Source organism: Parus major, chromosome 2, assembly GCF_001522545.3.
Source record: "Parus major isolate Abel chromosome 2, Parus_major1.1, whole genome shotgun sequence".
Taxonomy (NCBI): Eukaryota; Metazoa; Chordata; class Aves; order Passeriformes; family Paridae; genus Parus; species Parus major.
Genome location: NC_031769.1, coordinates 44,828,803 through 44,852,122, shown reverse-complemented (window position 1 = coordinate 44,852,122; position 23,320 = coordinate 44,828,803). Strand labels below are relative to the sequence as shown.

The 23,320-nt window shown below is 35.6% G+C and overlaps 1 protein-coding gene across 2 annotated transcripts in view; it reads right to left on the bottom strand.

Annotated features, from left to right (window-relative positions):
* Nucleotides 1-40: 40 nt before the first annotated feature.
* KIF15 (kinesin family member 15) overlaps nt 41-23,320 on the bottom strand; it is a 34,865-nt gene continuing 11,585 nt past the window's right edge. The window contains exons 13-35 of one of the 2 annotated variants that reach the window (XM_015619831.1): nt 22,398-22,607; nt 21,198-21,375; nt 20,667-20,808; nt 18,221-18,362; nt 17,702-17,890; nt 16,715-16,822; nt 15,839-15,944; nt 15,147-15,312; nt 14,141-14,291; nt 13,068-13,153; nt 12,609-12,684; nt 12,260-12,346; nt 11,214-11,318; nt 10,246-10,368; nt 8,605-8,751; nt 7,559-7,663; nt 7,238-7,402; nt 6,682-6,788; nt 4,747-4,819; nt 4,108-4,145; nt 2,269-2,434; nt 1,779-1,910; nt 41-1,466 (exon numbers count right to left, since the gene is read on the bottom strand). In XM_015619831.1, the coding sequence (XP_015475317.1) occupies nt 1,383-1,466; nt 1,779-1,910; nt 2,269-2,434; nt 4,108-4,145; nt 4,747-4,819; nt 6,682-6,788; nt 7,238-7,402; nt 7,559-7,663; nt 8,605-8,751; nt 10,246-10,368; nt 11,214-11,318; nt 12,260-12,346; nt 12,609-12,684; nt 13,068-13,153; nt 14,141-14,291; nt 15,147-15,312; nt 15,839-15,944; nt 16,715-16,822; nt 17,702-17,890; nt 18,221-18,362; nt 20,667-20,808; nt 21,198-21,375; nt 22,398-22,607 (2,886 nt within the window). In that variant the 3' untranslated portion in view covers nt 41-1,382. Of the gene's footprint in view, nt 1,467-1,778; nt 1,911-2,213; nt 2,435-4,107; nt 4,146-4,746; nt 4,820-6,681; nt 6,789-7,237; nt 7,403-7,558; nt 7,664-8,604; nt 8,752-10,245; nt 10,369-11,213; nt 11,319-12,259; nt 12,347-12,608; nt 12,685-13,067; nt 13,154-14,140; nt 14,292-15,146; nt 15,313-15,838; nt 15,945-16,714; nt 16,823-17,701; nt 17,891-18,220; nt 18,363-20,666; nt 20,809-21,197; nt 21,376-22,397; nt 22,608-23,320 lie in introns of those variants that run through there. The other variant, XM_015619832.1, reaches the window with a different exon arrangement.

The window sequence follows — 23,320 nt, the reverse complement described above, 5'->3', positions numbered from 1 at the left end:
GGGAGCGGGAGGGAAGCGAGGGAAGGGCACGGCGGCCGTGTTCGCTTATCTACAAAGGCTTTATTGAAACAAACAGGAAAGCACATGGAGCAGGAGAATAACGGCGCTCCTGCTGTGGCCGCGTACAACACAGAAAAAGGGCAGAAGCCTCTGCTGACATGAAAATAGTCCAGAAATAGATAGGCAAGGACCACTTGTAAACCTAAAACATGGCAGTCACAAATAAAAGCACCCTTGCTAAATCCCTCTTGGACTGTGTGCACCTCATCCGTCCTAGTTCTGACCTCGACTCATACCCCAACACCTTTTCCCTTTGAGGCCAACTTTTTATTTCTATACTTAACATCTCAAGTGGGAACAAATCCGCAACTTAGGAATTCATAGATAAGGTGGTGCAAATTCTTTTTCCCCTCAGCCAAGAAATGTAGAGTCATTACTTATAATCCTGCCCTTTACCAGACACATCTTTCTTCTTTATTCCCTTTTGCCCCAGCGTGTGTGGTCAAAACTAGTATTGCATGAATTAGCCAGAAAACAGAACGATAGGATTAGTGCCCTATCAAAGCCTAGTTTGATATTGCTATAGTAATCAACATTTTTGTGTTCCACTACTAAACATTTGAGTTATTTGCAAGACCTCTTTAAGTGCGATTAAATGAGCTTATGCTGTACTCCCCTAAAATGTTCTGCATGTTTTCACATTTCCTAACATTTTTCACTTCTTTGATAAGAAAATGGTTGCAAAATACTTAGAATTTCCTACAGTGCTAATACAGAGCTCTAAGTCTATACTAACAGCAAAAAGGATTGAAAAGCATTTTATTTTCAAATAAAGAACAGAAAGCAAAAATGTATTATTTATAGTGCTATTTACAATCCCATTACTAAATTCACATTTACGCTTTATTGAACAAAGTTCAATATGAAAATTATTTTTAAGCAACCCAGGAAAATCATCCTATGTTTAACTAAAGAAATAAAAACAAAGAAATTGTGCTTTTTGAATTTTGCCTCTGATGGAAAATGAGGCATTTCAGAAGAGGTAGGAACCTGAAAAAAAGCACAAAAGGAGACAAAAATCCAGGTGTGTTCCCAGTGAGAAAGCTTTTCCTTGGCAAGGTACAGAAGTTTCAAGGAAGTATCTAACCAGCACCGATACAAAATCAGATTTTTAAATTGAAAAAGTACAAAATTGTGTTAAAATGTCATTGGAAGCTGCCCACAGAGCTGGAATAACAATCTTCACTTAGAGTTATTACCAGCAAAAAAGGTACAAACTAAATTTGATTATTCCAGAACCACAGTAAAAGTCAAATTTGACAGGTGACTTTTGCTTATTCTGTACACTTTAAAAACATGGCTCTGCAATTTTAGTTGGGTCATTACAGCTGATCATAATGTCTACAAATGTCACATTTTTTTGATTCTTTCAAAAAAGCGTTTTCAACTCGTAGTTTTTCAGTCTCCTGTAAAACAGAGAAAAAACATGGGAATATTAAGGCAGTTATCCTCACTTTTTTTTTTTTTTAATTTTTACACAAGCAATATCTAGAGTTGTTCAAGTATTTTATACACTATATACTTGAGGAAATAAAATGGAGATCCTTTTCTGGGGCCCGTGAGAAGACACACCAGCCATGACATATTCAGCTGCATAAAAGCAAAGGTATCTCCGTTTCTCTCCAGCAGAAGAGCAGGAATTTTAATTGTCATTCTCCAAGCTTACCCCTTTCCTATGTCAGGCCACGACTTCATCTGTGATATACTCTGCAACTTACCTCTGTAAGTTTAGCATTATCTTTCTTCAGTTTCACAAGATACTGAATCTTCTGGTTTAGGTTTTGATGACCAAGTAATTTCCCATTCTCCTCAGCAAGCGAATCAACTTGCTTTCTCAGCAATTCTACTTCCTGTAATAATAAATACATTGTGTACCTCTTAGCAGTAGCCTCTCCTTCTCTTTTCAGAAGTAATAGCGTCTTAGAGCTATTAACATGCTAACATTTGTTTGTTGTAACATATGATGCAAGAGCTGGTTCATTCCGGAAATACATACTTGTCTTATGTCTCCTTAGACCCTGTGTTAGATCTCTCTAAAGGGCAAAAAAGGAGCACCATTTAATTTGTACTACTAAGTGATTGCTGTATCCAGACTTTCACTAGTGCAGAGAACATCACAAATACAACTAAACTGCAAAACAAAACAGCTGTACCTCTGCTAAATTAGATTCTGCTGTGAAGATGACAAAAAATTTACGTATATGTAACCTTTTCTATCCTCTCTCTTTCTTCATATGCTTCCTCCAGTTTTGATCTAATTTCTTCTTTCTCATTAAATGCTTTGAGCTCCAAAGTCCTTGTTCGTTCCATCTCCAGAGTAATTTCATGACAGGTATTCTTTTGGATTCTGAGGATATTTTTGGTCTCTTCTAATCTGCCAATATAAAAGAATCATAAAAGATTAAAAACCAACATAAATGTCATACAACTGAATTACTAAGTCTTGGTCTTCAGTCTTGGACATGAAGGCATTTCCTTTAAAAGCATTATTTTGAGATATTGTATCACCCTTAGAATTTAGTGCTAAAGACAAGAAAAATTTCATTCTGCTTCACAGTTTTGTATTTCTATCTGCTATCAACTGAATATCAACTATCAACTAGGCAGTGTTTTGGATCTGCTTTTATCTTTGGGAACTGTTCTGTTGCAATCCAGGATATACAACTCCATTCAACCTTCACCTCGAGAACAGAGAGAAAAGAGAAGCTTCACCTACAAGAACATTTTGAATTAATTCACCTAAGGAATGCAAATTTTCCAGCTAAACTCAGCTGCACTTTAGGTTTCCTCTAAAATGCTTATTTGTGGCTTTTCACCCCAACAGCCTTGTTTTGCTCAGAAACATGTCTGAGCAGTTCAAATAGTCTGAGCCTGTTTGGTTGGCCTGGTAACAGAATGAGTACCACTTTGGATAGAATTAAGACCTTTTCAGCAGATGAGGTCACAGGATATTAAACTATGCCATCAAACTTAGCAGCCTGTCTACTGTTTCTATAAACTTGAGTAAGTTTGCAGATCAATTCAAATACTGCACACGTTAAATTTTTGTCATCACTTTTGTTTTACTGAAGCATGGTGTCTAAGACCTGCTCTGTGAACAGAATTCATTTGCTGCATTTGTCAAGATATTTTCTTGATAAGAATATTTTCCCTCTTTGTCCGTTATTTGCTTGTATGATGCACTGTAGCACTGCTATAAAGTGCATTTCGGAGACCAGACAGGAATATAAAACCAGTGCATCAAATAGTAAAATAATCCCTAATTTCCAGACAATGGTTTCTGGAAAATTTAATGCAAATTACTTTTGAAATGACAGTTCTTATGCACACAATCTTCTTCCTTAAAAGAAGTTACTTACACAGAAAGCATTCCATCAAATGTGAACAACTCACATTTTAGGAGATGCAGCCACAATAAATGCTGAAACAATACAAATTAGGAAAAGAACAGAAGGACAATTTTCAAGCTAATTTTTATCTACTGATTCAGTATTTTCTGTCTTCACTATTAGCCATCCAAGGTACAAAACACACTTGAATTTTGAGGACTACTTGCCCAATAGTGCAAACACAATTTAGAAATCCTCTAAAAAATAAAAACTTTTCATTTTTCAAGCTGGACCACAGAAATTTAAACAAATAGCATATAAACCAAATAACTACATTATGTTTAAAATTATGAAATTTTTGCAATATTAATAAAGAAATGAACAGAATTTCAATTTAATTTGAAAAGGAATGTGATTACAATTCACTGCATGTAAATAATTATAAACAATTAAAAACATCCCTTCCAGTTTGAGTTTCTTTGGTTCTACCCATTAAAGTATTGTCCTGGTATAATGCTATGTAGTAATAGGTGATACTACCACCTACTGATGAGAAAGGGTAAGAACTCAAGGTATCTTGCAGAAGTGTAAACACTTACAAATTATGTCCTTTGTGTCATTTCAGATCTTGGACTTCTATTTATTAAATATATATTTTTTTCTGTCATTAATTAGTTTAACACTAGTTCTCAGTTCAAGGAACAATAATTAGACTTACTCTGCTTTGATTTTCAGCATTTCTTCCACTGCTTTATTCTGTAAAAGTTCAAAAACATTAGATGCAGTCTTAATGTTTAATATAAACATATATATATTTAAAAATATCTGTCACTTAATTGATGCTACATAGCTCATTCCAGATCATTGTTCTACCTAGTAGTTCGCATCTCTAATACTCACTTTGAATTCATCTCTTTACTGTAGGCACTTATTTCCCATTTCATGCCAGCACAGCTGACCCACAGCAGGTCTCTTGCCCACTCAAACACAGCAGAGCTCTAACAGGGTCTCTTCTGTCTGGGACATCCATGGAAACCTCTGCTGTAACATTACCTTCCCTTTGACACAGCCCTGACACTAGCAAGTGACAAAATCTTCACTTTCCTACTCTGGGGATGAGTCAGATTTAGCAATCTGAATCTGTTTTTGCTAATTGTGCAATCTGACACCCAGTTCACTGGTGCTAGGCCAAGATAGAAATCCTAAGAGCTAAGTGTCAGGCTGTGCCTGTTAGAATTCACTAGAAATTGGTGTTTGTTTTGCTGCTATGAAAACAAAACCAAATCAAACAAAAAAAAAAATCACATTAATACTTCACAGCAGGTCAACAGCAACTGACATGAGAAGGATAATATACCTTGGCAAGTCGCTCTTCAGCAATCTCTTCCTCTTTCTCTTTAAGGTACTGAACATCAGGATGTTTCTGATCACTAGGAAGTTCAAGAATGAGAAAAAAAGTTTCTCACAAACAGAGGAAACCAGTTGTAAAAACATGTTATCCAGATTAAACCAGTAAATGTGTGTAGTTGTTTTTGTATGTATTTATATCAAAATACTGAACATTACGAAACAACTACTCTGGAAGGGTTTAAACTTCTAAACACATTTCCTTTCATCAGAGTATAGAGAAATTAATGTTTTAATGGAAACAATTACAAATGTAATAAATATGCAACCATTTGTTAGACAGCTGTGCTGGTTTTGGCTGGGGTAGAATTAATCATCTTCACAGCAGCCATTACGAGGCTGTGTGTTGGATCTGTGCTGAACACAGGGTTGATAATGTAGAGACATTTCTGCTGTTGCTGAGCAGGGCTTACACAGAGCCCAGGCCTTTTCTGCTTTCCACACTGCCTGGGAAGTTGGGGGTGCATGGGGGGTTGGGAGGAGACACAGCCAGGACAGGTGACCCAAACTGACCAAAGGGACATTCCAGACCATGGCATCATGCTCAGTGTATAATAAAGTGGGAGGAAAAAGGAATGTTTGGAGTGATGGCATTTGTCTTCCCAAGTCATTGTTGTGTGTGATGGGGTCCTGGAGATGGCTGAACAGCTGCTGGCCCATGGGAAGTGGAGAATCCATCCTTTGTTTTGCTTTGCTTCTGTGTGCATGACTTTTGCTTTCCCTATTAAACTGCCTTTATCTCAACCCACAAGTTTTCTGGGTTTTGCTTTCCTGATTTTCTCCCTGGATCCCAGTGGTGGGGGAGTGAGTGGCTGCATGGGGCTTGGTTGCTGGCTGGGGTTAAATCACCAGAGCAGTTTTAAGATGGAGGTACACATTTTATTAGTTGACAGTGTTCACGTGTATGGAAACTGCAGAAAGACTTCCTACAAGATCACTGCTCAGTGGTCTTGCCAAGTTAAGGTGGTAAAAGCTTCTTGTATTCAAAAGTCTTCACTAATTTTTATTTTAGTAGTTTTTAATCAACATGACATAGGATAGAAATAAGAAAACACATACAATTAAAATAACTCACAAGCCAACTTCATCCTTGTAGAGTGCCATACGGGAAAAACTTAATTGATTAAGAGTTTTATGATTGCATCAAATTACAATAAAGCCACTATTTTCAGTAACTTAAAAGCTTGTGAACAGATCAGGTAGGTTACTGAACAATGATGCTGTTTCTAAAGCTTTCTGCTTAGTTTTCAACAGACATTTGAAACTGTGTTGTGAGTTGAAATGGAAATCACAGGCAAACAACAATGGTTACACTGCCACAGAACAATGGATTCTGTGGTTTTGTTTTTCACAGTTTATGTAGGTTTTCCAGACCAATTTTTTTCCACAAGAAAGCATTACTTTTATGTTCTTCACTTGCTGGATTCCTGACTTGGGACTTTGGCATATAATTTGGATATGTGCCAAGAATGCCATGCTCCTTTTAGTTGATAGGAGTTGTGGTTTGAAGGGACCAAAGGCTAACTGTATATTCGAGGCTTCAAAATTTCATTTGTGTCTATATTGAAACTTGTGTTGCATTCATTTGGACACTCCTTATCCACTAGATCCGAAACTACACAAGTGACATAGAATACCCAGGAATTACTATGCATATAATGATTTCACATTCTGTTTCCATTTCCTTCATAAAACTTTGTTGCATTTAAGAACTTGTAATTTAAGGCCCATAAAGTTTACAAGCCAGTAAATAATTTTCATAGAAAAGTTTGAGTCAATCTCTAAATAGGCAAACAACATAGGACTGTATTTCAAATAAAACCTGTAAACTTTATCTTAATTATTTCAAATTAAGAGAGATTTTTCGTGTTTTATTTTACTTTACCTGTTCTTGCTTGGTCTGTGAGCTTCTACAAGGCTCTGTAAACTCCTATTGTTCTCCACCAGTATCTGCATTTCCTGACGCAAGTTCTCCAACTCATTTAATTGTTCCTAAGCAAGTGAAATTCAAAACATTTTATTTGAAGACCAAATTACAAATCCTGTTTTCATTTCCAGTTGAACATGTTTTTGAGTAAAACAGAAGGCAAAAAAATTATTTATCAGAAAACAAGCAAAGGTCTCTGGCAAATATCTGCATCACCCTTCCATCTATAGTTGCATTAGAAACGTTACTGAGAATTGTTTCAGCAGCAAAGATGATGTTACCATTTGACATTCATGAACACAAACCAGCACAATCATTAGGAAAATGAGATTTATAGACATCTCAAGCAAGTTGCTACCACCTGTTCCCAGCCTAGGTAAAGAGGAAAAAATGAAAATCTGCCTTCTTGCTTTAATGGACATACTGCTAAGCAGAGTTCATTAAAAAAAACTGAACTCTGCAGTCTGTCTCATTTTGACCTTACAAATTGCCAGCAGAGATTAACTCATAGTACCTTAAGCCTTAGAATTTCGTAATTTTTTGCCCTTCGTTCTTCATTCAGCTCATGCACAAGGTGCTCCAGATTTATTGCAGAGGCCCTTCGATCAGCTATCTCTTGCTCATGAGTTTCCAAAAGCTTGGCCAAATTCACATCAAAATTAGGAGGAGTTTTTGGACACTGGTCAAAGTAAAAAAAAACAAAAAACCAAACCACACAAACTATTAGTAAAGGACTGGTTTTAGTTATATTTTAATATTCATTGGAGACATGAATTAATAAATTCCTGGCAGACAAATCATCAATAACTACAAAATGAAAATGTTTCTGACATACCTGAGGAAATGTTACTGAAGATGAGTCCACAAAGCAATCTATTTGCTTCATTTTCAGTTCATATTCGTTCTTCCTGTTCTCCAGTTCCTCTGTCATTTTGTCTAACTATTAGAAATACAGTAAGAATTACACTAGCTCATAATACACACAAAATAGGAAACAAAACAGCACTCAGATCTCTATTTTCAGCAAGCTTAAGTACACAAGAAGGTATTTAACAAAGACTCCATTTGATAACTTTTCTATATTTAGTCAATCACTGTTAAACATTCAATAGCTGTATGCAATAAGCATTTTTGAAAGCATCTATACAGCTAACTACTTTGTAGTTCATCTGAATTTTGTTCTTGTTAGTATTTGATTTCCTTGCCTTGCTAACACAATCTACCTTTCAAAGGGGATGCTAACACAGAAAAAACCCCATTATAAGCTTGGCTGACAAACGTTACTGGTCAAAACATGATTTGATACAAAGATTTTAGTGGCATAGATTTGATCAGTTGGCACAAGAGAATATGTTAACTTGATAAAAGAACTTCTCTTTCAAAAAATAACTTAAGAGTATTTGCCAATACAAATATATTACTTAGCACTGTGATAGTTGTGACAACTAGAGCTGAAATTTGAACAAAGGTTTAACATAGCTATTTAGTCTGCAGCATCTCCAAACTACTGTAAAATTTATAGAGCTCACAGTTCTCTCTCTGTTACATAATAGTATTGTTTGTGGGTAAGTGTTAAGCAGAGGAAAAAGTAATCCCCTGGGTGACACTGCTGATAACCTGAGGTTGCTCTGCTCTTATAGGTACTGATAATTTTACACTGACACCAGAGTAAACATTCTTGTGATCTCTAGACAACATTTCCAAAATATTTAAAGTTACCTAATCTTTGTTCAGAAGTTTTTGAACTACTACTTTCCTTTTACAAGAACGAACATTTCTCTTCAACAAGAGTACTATATACCAGATGCTCTAAAATGACAAGTGAAACCTTTTTCAGAAACTGCAATTGACAACAGCTTGTTCTCAATTCCTTTGTTTTACCTGTTCCCTGAGTTCCTGGATTACAGCTTCTTTCTTTGCTATGTCTTCCTGTGCACACTGGAGCAATGCATCATGTTTCTTAGAGGCCTCTGTCAGACTTATCAGCTGATCAGCTGTATGACGCAATTCTTCACACAGAAGGTCCCTCTATTTTTCAAGTCGTTGGATGAGTAAAAAAAGAAATGTTATTCCTCCAAGTCAGGTGTTTCAAGATGTTTTGTCATTGGTGCCAAGATTGCTAACAGCTACAAGCATCTCCCTTTTCCTTCTACCTTTTCATCATTAATTGTCGCAAGCATTCATCTATAAGTTTATTTTAGCATGTTTTCATATTCTTGCTCTTGGTTGCAGAAGGAAAATGAGAACTTTTCCCCAGTACAGTGACAATTAAGATTCTAGCAGAAGATCATTGGAATTAATCACTATTTTAAAAATATAATATATACTTAAAAAGATACACAGTTCTCTAAATAAGAAGTCAGAAAAGAATGTATAGATTTCAATCCACAATGAAGTGATTATAGCATTTTAGTGCATTGATATTCCAGAGATACCTCTGGATTTATTCTAGGATTTATACTCCCACACTATCTGAAGGGGAATCATACCTAAACAAGATGTGTTGACAAATAAGGAGAAACTTTCTTTAGTATTTTAAATGCCACCTCAGATTAGTTCTTCTTTGCCCAGTTAAGAAAGCATGAAGAAGTTAGTAACTGAAGTATAAAGGAGAAACACTGTAATTTTATCAGGAGCCAAATATCATCTTTATATCTATATATAATATCTATTACAGTATCTAACTTATCCAAGGATAACATTGAAACAGGAACTGGCACTTAAGTTAAAAAAAGCCAAAAACCCCAAAGTGATCCATTTGCTAGACAACTCAGCTTTGGGTTTCAGAACATCTCTTTAAGATATGATTATTAATGAACATAGTCTGTTTATTTTAAAACAGATTTCCATTATGTTTAATGTCCTTTCAGAAACACACAGCTCCCTGGAAGACTTTATTAGTGCTATATGATTGGACTAGCTAATCTAATCACAGACGATCTTGTAGAAATTACATGTAAGGAGGTGCTACTGTTTTTGACTGATGGACATGTTCAACAAAATAATGGTGACATCAGTAATAGAAAAGACAGAGTTAAAGAAATATACAATATTAAAAAGCAAAACCACATATGAATCAAATGTGTGCCCTAGATCTGTTTCCAGCAGGTGGAGCTTTTAGTTAAAATTATGACTAAAGAAAAGCTATTACTGAATATAGTGCAGTGGGGGAAGAGACACTGTAGAACATAATATATTCTTCTACCTATTTTAATTTCTCAGCTGCATCATCTAAAGCTGCCATTAAATTCAGCTGATGATTCCTTAGTGGCCTTAACAAAATTAAACCAGGCTCTTAGCATAGGCTTTTTTGAAGTAGCTTATAAAATATTTATGTCAAGTAACGTGATAATTTAACAGAATTTGTCAGGTATCTCATGAAAAATTCTTTTAAGAACAGCTTAACTAGCTGTAGTTTGAACTAAAATGAGGTTAAGTTCTACATGAGCATTTTAAGCAAAACCACATCCAGTTGGTCTCATTGAACAAATAATCATAATACACCAACATTAATGTTTTTACCTCAATGTTATCAGCTATTTCTCTTCCTTCCAAGGCTTCCTTCAGTTCCTCAATCTTCTTTTCCTGATCTTCTATGATTCCCCTGCTTTCTTCTTTTGCAGCCAGAACAATATTATACTTGTACTACAAAGAGCATTCAATAAAATTTTAAATATTTTAGAAAAACATGTTATCATGTTAAAATTGGCGAACAGAAGACAAATAAATGTACATCACCAATCTTATGACAACTAGATCTAGAAATTAGTGTCAATGACTAAAACCAGAATGATATATTTTACTTGCTAAATTATACAAATTGTTTGTAGAGATTAGTTGTCAGAATGATACAAAAAGATTATTAACATGAATTAGCCACCACAATACATATTACCTATTGAAACCATTATAGAAGAGATAGCCATATTCAGAAACGTCTCATCAACATTTTTCTATAGACCCTTTTGAATTGATTTGAGTTCACACATAATATATTATGTAAAGTATTCTGTTGGTTGCTCTATCAGTTTGCAAACTAGCCCTGTTTTAATAAAGCAGAGGCATTTTATTTATAATTATTCAAATACAGTTTTAGTTCTTTATACCTGTTTTCAGATTAAGAACATAGTAATACCAGCAACATAAAAATTCACTCCATCAAAAATGAATTTACAATTCGGCTTCAATTGTTAAGGTCTTAAATTGCCAGTTTCTGAGAAAATCTAAATGTGACTGTCAGCTGAGTGGAGTTTACAGGATGTGAATAGGTCCCTTTAGAGACATAGCTTTTTACCCACCACGTGGAGAGGGTTCAGTTTTTGAGACAGCCTTAGGCATAAAATGTTCAGAAGATTTCAACATGTCAAAACAAAGAAGTTTCCTTCTAAAACACTACAGCAAGTTACACTCTTTGAGACCTGTGATAAGACATGTCATTGCCTCCCATTTCTAAAGAGCACTACCATGTCCTTCAAAATGACAGAACATACATTTATATCCTCGAGCTCTCTTGTCAGCCCATCTATGGACTCAGTTTTATGATTAATTGAAGACCTCAGCTCCTGGATCTGTCTCATCAAGTCAGTTACAACTTCCTGCAACATAAAAAAATTAATCATGATAAAATACATATAAAATATATATAATGTTTTACTGGACTTTCTTTGGTATATAATTTGTCAATCCAAAACTTCAATCAACCAGGTGAAAATGAGTCCTCAAATTGCACATGTAAAGAATAAACAGAAAATTTGTTGCTAAATCACTGGCCTTTGTTCTAAGCACTTAAAGAACTGAATAAATTGCAGTGATCATTAGAAGAGAAGACTGGCTTGCTGATTTAGTCTCAGGCTGTAGCAGGTTACTAATAGGTGAGCAGAACTACTACAATTTAAGGGTATGTTTGTTTGTAATGGAAAAAGATACATTCAAGAAACACCACTGCACTGACAATACCAGGTAATTCTGACCTTATGCATGTCAGATTTTTGGGTTTATGATGGAAAAAGCAACACCATCATGCCAGTAGTAAATGCACCATGTGATTTCTTACGCCTGTTTTACAGACAGCACATATTGCACTCGGGGAACTCGGGCGATTTAAGCTTTCATACTGCGACAGTCTTTACATAAAGAAGTGCTTTGACTTTATTAATACAAATAATGTGACACACAGTCACATTCCTACAACACCTTTCTTACCTTTCCCATCTGCCCACTACAACAGAGCCCCGACTGGAAGGCTCTATTAATCACCTGGGGAATTATGCATTGTCTATTTGTCCAATAGACAGCATTACCTTCACTTTTTTTGTTTCACCTTCAGTCAACTTGTCTTTGAATGCATACCAGTTTCCTACCTCCCTGCAAACTCCATGCTAGGAAAAGGTAGGATTTATTTTACCTGGCTATATAGCCAGGATTGCCTAAAAGCACAAAATGACTAAGCAGTACAGGAAGGCTCTGGTCTTTCATCTCTACTACAGCACATAGTTACTCACAACACTGTGTATCAGTAACAGAAATAAACCCAAACCTTATCTGTATCATTTGTCTTCTTCAAAGAAGCAATAGTCTCTTCAGCAGCAGCCAGGTCCTGTTCCAACATCCTCAGTTTTGCCTCCTAGAGGAAATAATATTTGTGAGGGAGTGTCTTCACTACCTTTGCTTTGTTCTATAAAGTATCAAGTCATGGAAAAAAACAACAAAGGAAGTAACTTGTTAACCTTACCTAAAAAAACTTACCAGTAGCTTAAAATATATAGCCTCAGCACTCTACATTTATTTTGCTGATAATCAACCTAACAGTATGCCAATAAAATTGTTATTAATGCCCAAGAAAAGCCATGAACACACAACTCCAGAATTCAAATCTGCTGTTGTACCTGCTGCTCACACCGTGTCACCATTTCTGAAATTGGTTTCTCCACCTGTGCTTTTTCAAGTACTTTCAAGAGCTCCCTGGTGAAAAAAAAACATGTTTTGATTATATTTCTCACTAGAAATGTAAGAGAACTTTAACAAGAACAAAGTGACATGAGTTTATTTTATTTGCACTTAATTTTTTTGAGAGTTCTTCAGTTATCACATTCTCAATGCTATGCAAAAGACTAATACTTTAGTTACTAGCTTTACACTGCTATCAGTGGCAGAATTTTACCTTTGACAAGAAAAACTATACAATGAAATTACTTTAAATTAAAATGAATTGCTGTTCTGAGTTGGATAAAATAAAAAACCCATCTGGAGAAAAACACCTCTACAAATGGGATCCCCACCTGTATACAACATATAGCACCAATGAGATCAGATGAAAATATACCCCACTGCTAATTAAAACTTACTTTGAATTGTTTTCTTTGTCTTCTTGCAATTGTAATGTTAGCTTTTCATTATGTTCTTTTTCTGTTTTCAGAAGCTGCAAAAGGTTCTAGAATATCAAAATATATGTTTGCTATAAGAAGTTACAATTTTAAGGTCTCTAGAGCAATCTAAAACAAAATAAAAATCTAAACAAATTCTTAAGATGACTGAACAAAACCAACCATTACACAAAACCTTAAAACTGGAAGATCTTTAGTTTGTTCTGAAGACATTCTAAAGTAAACTCTTATTTACATTTAGTAATCAGATCTTTGTACCTGCCATTAATACTAATTTTATAAAGCTGTGATGGTCCCCAATATCCAAGGCTGTGAAGGCAAAAAATCAGAATTTTCAATTGTAGATTAATTTGGGGGCATTTTAAAATTCTGTATTTGTTCAAAATACTGAATATACAGAATTTAAACCAATATTCAATCCATCAGTATCCTGTTAAACACTAATAAGGAAAATTTAGGCCAAACTTGCCGAGCAGGCACTGCAAACTCTGCAGAAACGCAAGTAAAATTATTTGCTAAAGCCCTTGAGCAACCTTGCTGCTGTTTTGCAGTCACTGCAGTCTGACAGGGTTTCAAGGACAACATCAACTAAATTGCAGGACAGTGATCCACCACAAGCCATAGATCATTTTAACAAGATCACATCCACTATGAAAATTTTTAAGAAACTGCTTTGTAAAGATAGAATAATTAGGCTAGTCTTGGCTAGCCCTGAGATAAAAGCACTTCAATGTCAGGATTCTTTTCCAAAGAAGCTTCTTATTCCTTTACTAATTAACCCATCTCCCTCAACATTTCCAGAGCAATTTCTTTAGCCTAAAAACTTACTATTCATGATGCTATTGGATATTTCCAATAGCCTGTGGTTGTGAAAATCTTGCAGTAAGTTTGGAAAAATAATTTGGGTACACCTTCCAAATGAAATTACCAAGAAGACTATTACTGCTGTGGAATGTTATCAGTGATAAAATAATAAGAATTAAGCAATCTGGGTTTGGTATAATCAAATCCTTTAAAATCCTTGATTGTCTTACACAAAGCTCAGTTTTCATTGCTTCTGTTTCTTGCTTCCTGTCCTCAAGTTGTTGCTTCAGCTGGTCCGTCTCAAACTTGGCTACCTCCTGCAAATTGTCATAGTCATCCTGCAGGCTTGCCTTTTCTTCAAGAATCTTTTCATGTTCTAGCCTTCATAAAAAAATCCAGACCAAATAATCTAGTAAGGGTTTATGTCCTTCTAAAAATACTCCAACTGTATTTTAAAATAGTCAAATAATATACAGAGAGAAAGAATACTCTCCAAACAGTATTTCTGCTAACACAGAATGCATCAATATAACCACAGCATTTAATTTCAGTTCCACATTCCCAGTCTTACAATGTCGCACTCAAAAAAATTCAGCTAAGACATAACCTGCTATAATGCAAAATGTAGTTAGGTTTTCCAGAAAGAAAAATCAAACCCAAAACGTAAAATGGAAGCACGACAAAACAGCAACAAAACCCAACATAACTAAATCACATTAGTAACTGAAAACCATACTGATTATCATCTCCTGATAATGATAGCAGATTGCCATCTCCTGATAATTATTGCAGACAAGGCAATGAACTTTTCTGTCTTTGCTACTCAAACTTCAGTTATTTTTATGAGTTCTTTCTGCTTGTATTTTTAGAGCAGCATCATTATGTCACCTGCTTCATGTGACCAGACTGACAATATGTCCACTTAATTTTTGGAGAGCAGCAACTTCATAGATACATCCTATTTAATGAGAAAATTATATAGGAAAGCAAAATTAAGGCAGGCACATTTTGTTTTCTTTCTAATAATTCCACCACATTGCCTAAAATAGGCATGAAAGAACCCCAAACAACCCAAACAAACACCCTCCTCCCTAACAAACAAGCAAAGGACAAACACAAAACAATTTTAAAGAAATGTAAATGTAAAGTGTCAAGTTCACATACAGGAGAGGATGAGGGAATCACCAGATACATCCAGAAGGGATGACAAGGCATTGTACCAAACTGCCAACATACCTGACACTGTCCAGCTGGAACTGTACATCCATATGTCTACCAGAAAGCTGATTTATTTCTTTCTCTTGCTTTTCCCTAAAGGCACTGTATTCCAATTTTACAGTAGACAGCTCCTTGTCTGCAGACTGCAGGACAATGCGCAAGTCATGGACTTCACTTTTTAATACTGTCAAAAAATCCCAAAGTAATTTACATGTTAGTTGGAAAATAGCATGCTACCTATAGGACACAAAATGCTAGAGAACCTGCTGGGAAAGTCTCACAAATCTCTGCATGCCTGCAGTGGAATTAATCTCAAAAGTCACACACAAAAAGGCTTTGTGAATGGAAAAGGTCAACAAAACACTGGCTTTAAAAAGTAAAGGTGAATCAAAAACATTCCAGACAATATCACTGTAATTTCCATAGACAACAAAGGTTTTATCCTTTATTTTTATTTGTCTTTTTAAATACTGTATCTTGTACCTCAGATTTAGAGTAAGGACAGAACTATTTTGAATATTGTACACTGTGCAAGACTAGGCAAAGATGATCTGCAAGTATTAAATATTGCTTTCTTTTTTTAAGAAAAAAAAAAAAGAAAATCAAAGTAGTATGTCTAACAACCAAACAGTTACACAGCCCATGTTACTGTTGATTTAAAAAAGACACCTCAAAACTTTTTATGAAATTTTAGTATTACAAAGACTTACTATCAGCCTTGTTTTGACTTTCTTGAAGCTGTTTTTCAAGTGATTTTATCTGTTCAAGGAGCTCCTGGCGTTCTTTACTCCAGTCATTCCTTTCAGATGAAAGAAGCTTGAAAAGAAAAGTAAAATTTTTTTTAAATAGAAGAAAGTGTAGGAGCAAATAAGTCACACACTGTAACAGTAATGTAATGATCTATTAAAGCACTTCATCAACTGATTATAAACACATTTTTCTTTAAATTCAGTAATTGGTGACTCTGAAATCCCTCAAAATCCAAGGAAAAAATAATTTATATTACTGAAGACATTACCTTACCTAAAAAGTTCTTTTAAAAGGAACCACAGCTTAGGAGCTGATAACAAAGATATCAGAAGTGAAAATTATCTGGAAAGCATACAGGTCTTATTTCCTTTTCTATGATAAATCAACCCTAACAATTAAGCAAGACTTGCAAATCTCTGATAGGTAGCTCCAACTGAGACAAGCATTTTCTGCATTCTGAAGTTTAAAATCTGCTTGTTACTGTAGTTGTTTTCCAGAAATCATGAAGTTGGCCAAACCACAACAGTGTTGATTTGCATATATTTAAGCTCAAGCAGGCCTGGATTCACAAGATTTTAAACAACAAAATCAAACTCAAAACTGCAGTGTTACAAACCTCCTCTGCTCACTCCAACTCCAGGGGGGTTGGATTAGATGACCTTTAAACCAAACCAAACTATTCCATGGTTTTAAGTCCTTGTCTTCCTGCACAGCCCAGAGTTGTGATGCCATGTAAATTTGTCAAAATGCAAGTAACACTGCAAGACCTCACCAGACAACACAGCAGTATGGCTGTATGATAGTTACATGAGCCCTATATTACATTGTTCTCTCACCTCCTGTATTTGTGCAGAGTGATGCTCCAATTTATTAATATGCTGCTGGAGTTTTATATTCTTGCTTTCCTCTTCATCCAGCTTTGTCTGCATTGTGCTCAGTTGCTCCTGTGACACAAGAGGCACTCAAAATTAGAGCAGCTATCTTGCACTTTTTTTTCACATGCCATATGGCAGTCTGTGCATATTAAACATAAAAAGTCAACAAGTTTCTATTTTTATGATCTGAACCAAGAGAAAACAGAACACTCAAAAATAAACTGGTGTCTTAAGTACCTGATTTTTCCTATTTCTAACTTAACTGCCAAAAACACCAGGAAAATACATCAGTGAATACAAGGACTGAATCCAATAAACACTTCAGTTTTCAGACACGTGTTTATCTTGGAAAAATAAGGCTTTAAAAAGAAATTATTCAAAACATACATTAAACTCCTTACAGGATCTCTGCAGTATGATAAGCATCAAACAGGAGTTTTGCCTGTTGTGCCAAGGTTTTACATGTACTGAAGTTAGTTCCAGCTTCTAGAGAGTAGTTCAGATAAATTTGTAGTGTTCTTCTATGTGACAAAAGACCTTCCCCACCCACTAGAAAAGATACAAGACAATGTATAATGGTGGACAAGCACTATTTAGCAGGTTTCTTCAAATAATGCAGTATTATGTATTAAGCATGTGTACTGCTCCAAATGTAGCTGTCAACTTATAAAGAGGATTCCTTATCGACAAGTTATCAGGTTTAAATAGAAAAAAGTATGAACATCCTGAAATAAACTACTTATGATATTCAATCCTCAAATCACTTTCAGTATTTTTAAGTCCTCTTTCAAGCACTATGTATAGGGAACTGTTTAGTGTTGTATTAATCAGGGGCTTCGGGTTCCAGTGCAAATTAAAGTGCACTTGGTGCCAGTGAAGTACTTCATGGCAAAGCCTGCTTTATTACCTAGTTGCACATACACTTCACTTTTTATTCAGAACATTCACCTGTGCCACTTTGAGCTCTTCAGCAATGGCTTCACATGCTTGTTCACTCATCTCTGGTGGAACTGGCTCTTTTAGAATATCATCCATCATCTCTTCAGAACGCTGAAAATCTTCAAAATTATAATCTGGGCTTATTCGTGGCACAAGGCGAGACCTTAGCTGGTAAGCTTTAGTTGGAGTGGTTATGTTCTGTAACAAAGATTACAAAGCAGTCTTTAACTGCAAAATGAAATTCAAACTTTGTCTGGTATTGTATTTTTTAATTTCTATAAGCATAATAATGAAATAAAATGCTTAAAGTGGCTAGTTCTCAAGTACTGTTTCTTCTGATTTGTCATCTGATGACAGTAGCAGTCACTCAGTTAATACTCCAGAACAAAAAGTAGCCTATTTGGTTCATCACATATAGAGAACATTCCAGAAAACTAGTTAGGCTAAGGGATTACACAAATGACAGTCTATTCTCTTGTACAACTCAGAAGTAAATATGTGTGGCTTTAAATAAACTTATTCCCATACCTTAAGACTTTCTCTATGTAGCTTATGTAGCTGAGAGACTTCGCGGCGCTTGTGTGCTTTGGTTGCCTCCAGAATATTTTCAAGATGCTGGTTAGCCTTCTGAAGGGATTGAAGCTCTGATTCCAGTTCCATCTGTTTTTTCCTGTTTAGGAAGTATTTTGCTACTGTCAAAACTACTCCATGAGTATGCCTTCCTACCAGTAAGGATATGCTGCAGTATTGCCAGTGAGCAAACTGCAGCTGAACTTTTACCCAAACACCGAAATGCATTATTTTGAGAAGAAAGCCATCACTGCTGTATTAAAGAGTAAAAATAACATAAAAATTAAAAAGCTAAGCAGCTTATTTGTGCCTGCATAATGAAGCAAGCAGATGGATAACTAAACATGTCAGAAAAAAAATCCATTACATGGTAAGAAATAAGCTGAGAGCTCTGCAGCTCCTTTTAAGAGAAAGTGATATCGCCCATTCCAATATGGTTTTAAGCTTTAAAAATGTTATCCAGTTATATGAGAAGTCTGAACTGGAGCTTGCCAGGATTAAAGTAAATCCTCTAAAGGCCTTTTTTTTTTTTTTTTGGAAAGTGCTGCTCTGTTAAGATTATTTATTTTGCCCTCTAAGAGTAGTTTAACTGAAATCCAGCAGTTGAGCAGAAATTTAGGAATAATTTTCACTAGGTATTTTGCAGAGCTACAAGCTTTTACTGTGATAGTTGCCATTACTGTCATAATGGTAGGGTCAAAGTCCATAGACAAATGGAAACATACTATTTCATCTCTTGGCAGTTTAATGCAATCATTTTCCCTCATGGTCTTGGCAGCTGCAGCAAAACTTAGGGAACAGAGTAGAACTTTAGTTCTGACTGCAATTAAAAACAGCAGAAAAATTAGCATATGGTTTTGTGAAATTGGTGTTTTACTCTACTTTTATTACAGCATATAGTTACACCTGTATGTAAAGCTTCAGTTACCCTGAAACTGGAAAGATTAAGTGTAGTGAAATTTGGTGACTTTGGAGGCTGAAAAACACGTTTCTGTTTGCACTCCCCTAAGAAAGGGCTGGTAGTTGATAGTAAAATGCATACATACTACCAAGAAAGCAACACATTCACAAAACATGGAATACATAAAATATAAGTATATTTAACGGGCAGAAAAATAAAGTAATCCGTATAAAAAAATATAAATAGACTACTGCAATTAGTGATATAGAACAATTGATGGATTGCTGAATTGATAACCTCAGTAGATCGAAATGCTATTATTTATGAAGTTCATAGGATTTTCTACACAAATCTAAAAATAAAAATACAAATTTGTACAATTGCCTCAATAAGCAAAAAGGATATTAAAAGCTACTTTTTAAAAATAGAAGTGGGAGGCAAAATTGTGCCTTGATGCTTTTAGAATTACACTCTAATTTCACTGAAATCACAGAAAGCAATATTGTTAGGTAAAATTAAAATAAATAATAAAAAAAATCAGGTTCCTTTTGCCTTCCAGGTTTGCCTTACATTTGCTGGAAATGCTATTTTTCTTTTATCTGCAGTTACAAGATCTGAATTTTTCAGAAATGGGGTTAATCAAGTGAAGTCATGTATTATTCACATCCATATGAACACTGAAGGTATTAGTGAGGCATTCCCATTATCTTGTGCTGCCCTCCAGGAGAACAATGACAGTAAATTCTTCACTACATTAATAAGGGCAAAGTCAACCCTTACCTCATGTTTAGATGCCAAAGCAAATGGACATAAATGCACTACTGACACCGAATCTTTGCTCTGACTTGAATTTAACCTTTGTTCCCATAGCAAGTCTCAAGATTACAGTTTTATTGCCTTCTTAAAAATATTTGAAACTGAGATGAAAAACGAACCAACTGGTTAGCCAGAATTTTCTGGGCTGCTTGGATTCTACATTTATGGTGACTCAAACTTGCAGACTTTAAGTGATTATATTAAAAACTACTGTTGCACAAAAACAAACCCCCAAGTACCCCTCTCATTCTCCCCTACCACATCACCTACTACTTCCTGTCTACCTCCACTATTTCAGTTACTGAAAAATATTTGCTCTAAATGGAAACTAAGCCAAACTCTGCCAGCTAAGCTGGTTAAGCAGGTGACTACCAGAATTAAAGGCTATGTCCATCTCCTGCATGGTGTGAAGAATTTTCCTCCATCTTACTATCAAGAGTGGTTTTGGAAAAGACAAAGAAACCTACAGCAGTGCAGATGTACCTTCAGATTTAATGATGGTTGTTCCCTAGTCTGGGAATAACCAAGTTCAACAAGAACATACCCTGTGTGTGCATGCCATTATTCTTACGTACAAAGAACAAAGGCCTAGTCAATATAATCAGGACCTGAGTCTTTAAAAAAATTGATATGACTAACAACTTAAAACCATTTAATTACAGATATTTCAATACTGTTTTGTCTCACTTGGTTAGCTCTTTAAATTCTTCGTATTCTTGCTTTGAAGTTGCCAGTTCAGCTTGGGTCTGCAGCAGACGAGCTTTCAGCCTTTCGACAGATGCCAGCGAGTTGCCTTCCCCCGACATGGTGGTGGAATATAAGCGGTGACCTACAGAACAAACATAGACCCTCTGAAATCACACACCACAAATGAAAGTGGTTGTGGGCTTTTGAACAGCACAGCAGCAATTGAAATTGACAAAAATAGGTATTGGCAACAGTCCACATGAAAACCAGTAATAATTAATATTACTGCAGTCTTCGTGGTAACTAAGGACCACAAAATGAGATTACAGATGAGTTTCACAAGATGCAAATCAAAATTCCCTATTGCTTGGAGGCCAACATGAACACAATTAAGTAAAATTGTTTTATCAGTCTTCATGTACCACTTTGTGGAAGGCAAAAATAGATCAAGACAGACATTTTCAACACTATGTTGCAGACAACAGAAACATTATAAGCATATTTAGCTGGAAAACATCAGCATGTTTTTACCTCCAGTACTTTTCTCTGTGGCTGAAGCTTCCAAAAAAGCCTTTTCTAGCTCTGCAATGGTCTGAGCATCAATTTCTTGGGCCTTTTTAACTGACTGTAAAGAACGAAGTTTTTTATTCTCCTCTCTGAGATTATGATTCTCCATGGCATACTTTGCAATTCGTGGGTGTTGTTCCATCTGTGGTAATCAATATTTTATTCAACAGTTTTTATTTTCCAGACAATGCTGTAGCTATCTAGCTGTTACTCTACCACCTTTAATATGGATTAAACTGTAATAGAAAAGAGGTATCCCCCACAGTGGTTATAACTACACAATTTTTCTTTGGTTAATTTTCTTACTGTCTTGGCATCTACTCTCAAGACAGCAAGATTATATCTTACATGTTTACTCTTTTACTGGTAGTAAAGCAGTAGGATACTTTTCCTGCAGCTCTTGATACCTTTTTCCATTCTAACTTTGAGCTTTGGCTTTCTTAACACTATCCTTGCAGGCCATACTAATGTTTCTGTAGGACTGTGCTAAACTTCATTTCTTCTCCTCCTCCCTTTCCTTTGAAGCTCAGTTATGAACTAGAGCTATGCTACTCTGCCAAGAGATTTACTCCTTTTCCCTACTTGTGCTTGAAGGAAATTGTTTTTCAAAAATTTGCCTTCTCTCTCGGGTTTCTTTGTTCTTCAAAACTGCCTCACAAATGATACCACACCTACCAGACACCTGAATAACCCAAAGCTGTTCTTCAGACAGCTCCAGGACCACATCACCCCATACACGTCCATCTGACACATGTATTATCCTTCAAAAATTCCACTGCATTACTGCTGTCTTTCCCTTTTCAACTGATGTCATAAAACTTGAAGTCTGCCATATGCATGAGGATTTGTGATTTGGAGACTTCCTTGAGCTGCTGAAAAGAAACTTGATCCTCTGCATAACCCACATCAGGCGGTCTTGGCAAGCTCCCACCATGACACCACCCTTACTAAACTCTCCTCTTACGCAAACTCAAGCTCTAAACCCTGCCATTGTCTCTTCCATAGGGAAACCCATGCATTTGAGATGCTTCTATAAGGGAACCCACCACATATCCTCTGCTTTTCTGCCTGACTTTCCTAAAAAGTCTATATTCACCCACCACAGGACTACAACACGTGAGCTATCTCACAAAAAATTGTAAAAGAAAAGAACAAAGACTTTACCTGTTCTCTGAGTATCTGTACTTCCTCCCTCAAGTCACTGAGGAGATCATCTTGCTCTTTAGGCAATAAAACTCCACCAGCTTCTTTATGTAATCTCTCCAAACGAACAATATGGTCCTCCCGGAATTTAACTATCATTTTATTTGACTGAACAAATTTTTCCTTCTTGGCACACAGTTCTTCTAGCTGGGCGACTTTTTCTAATAAATTCTAAGGAAGTACATATTACAGATTAGTAAATTCTTGAGGTGCACATCTTACATATGCACAGGCAGATAAATCATACAAAATCTCAGTGAACAGTAATTTTGTGAATACACAGACTATCATTTGCAGCAGGTTTGTAGACAGCAACAGCTCATACCAAGAACCCAAATTAGACAATGTGTTGCAAAAATTGTACTTAGAAACTCCAATATGATGTAGTAGAGTAAGTATTCTGTTACCCTCAGATGCACATCACTAAAGTGCCTGTTTCAGTTAATTTTCTTTAGAAAAAATAAAAATTGATTTGGCAGGTTCATTACTACACCATGACCAAAGAACAATAAAATGAGAATGACTGGGACATTTGTGTCAAAAAACATGCTGTTGATTAAAACACTCAAAAATTAAGTAAAACAGAAGCTTGTTTGGGTCTATTTTTTTTAATAAGAAAACCCCAATAAACCCCCCCACCCCTTAAAATTAAATACACTATCAAAGCTATCCTATGGCTTGTCAGAATTTGAAAGACAGGATAAAACACAACTATTTCAGTTTGAAAAGACTTTTAGGATCATCAAATCCAACCACTATTCTACCAATGCCAAGTCTACCACTAAACCATTGTCCTTAAGCACTATAGATATTCTCTTAAATGTCATTTGACTAAGTTCCCTTGTTACCTTTGGACAGAGTGTTTTTATTCACAACCAAGGAAA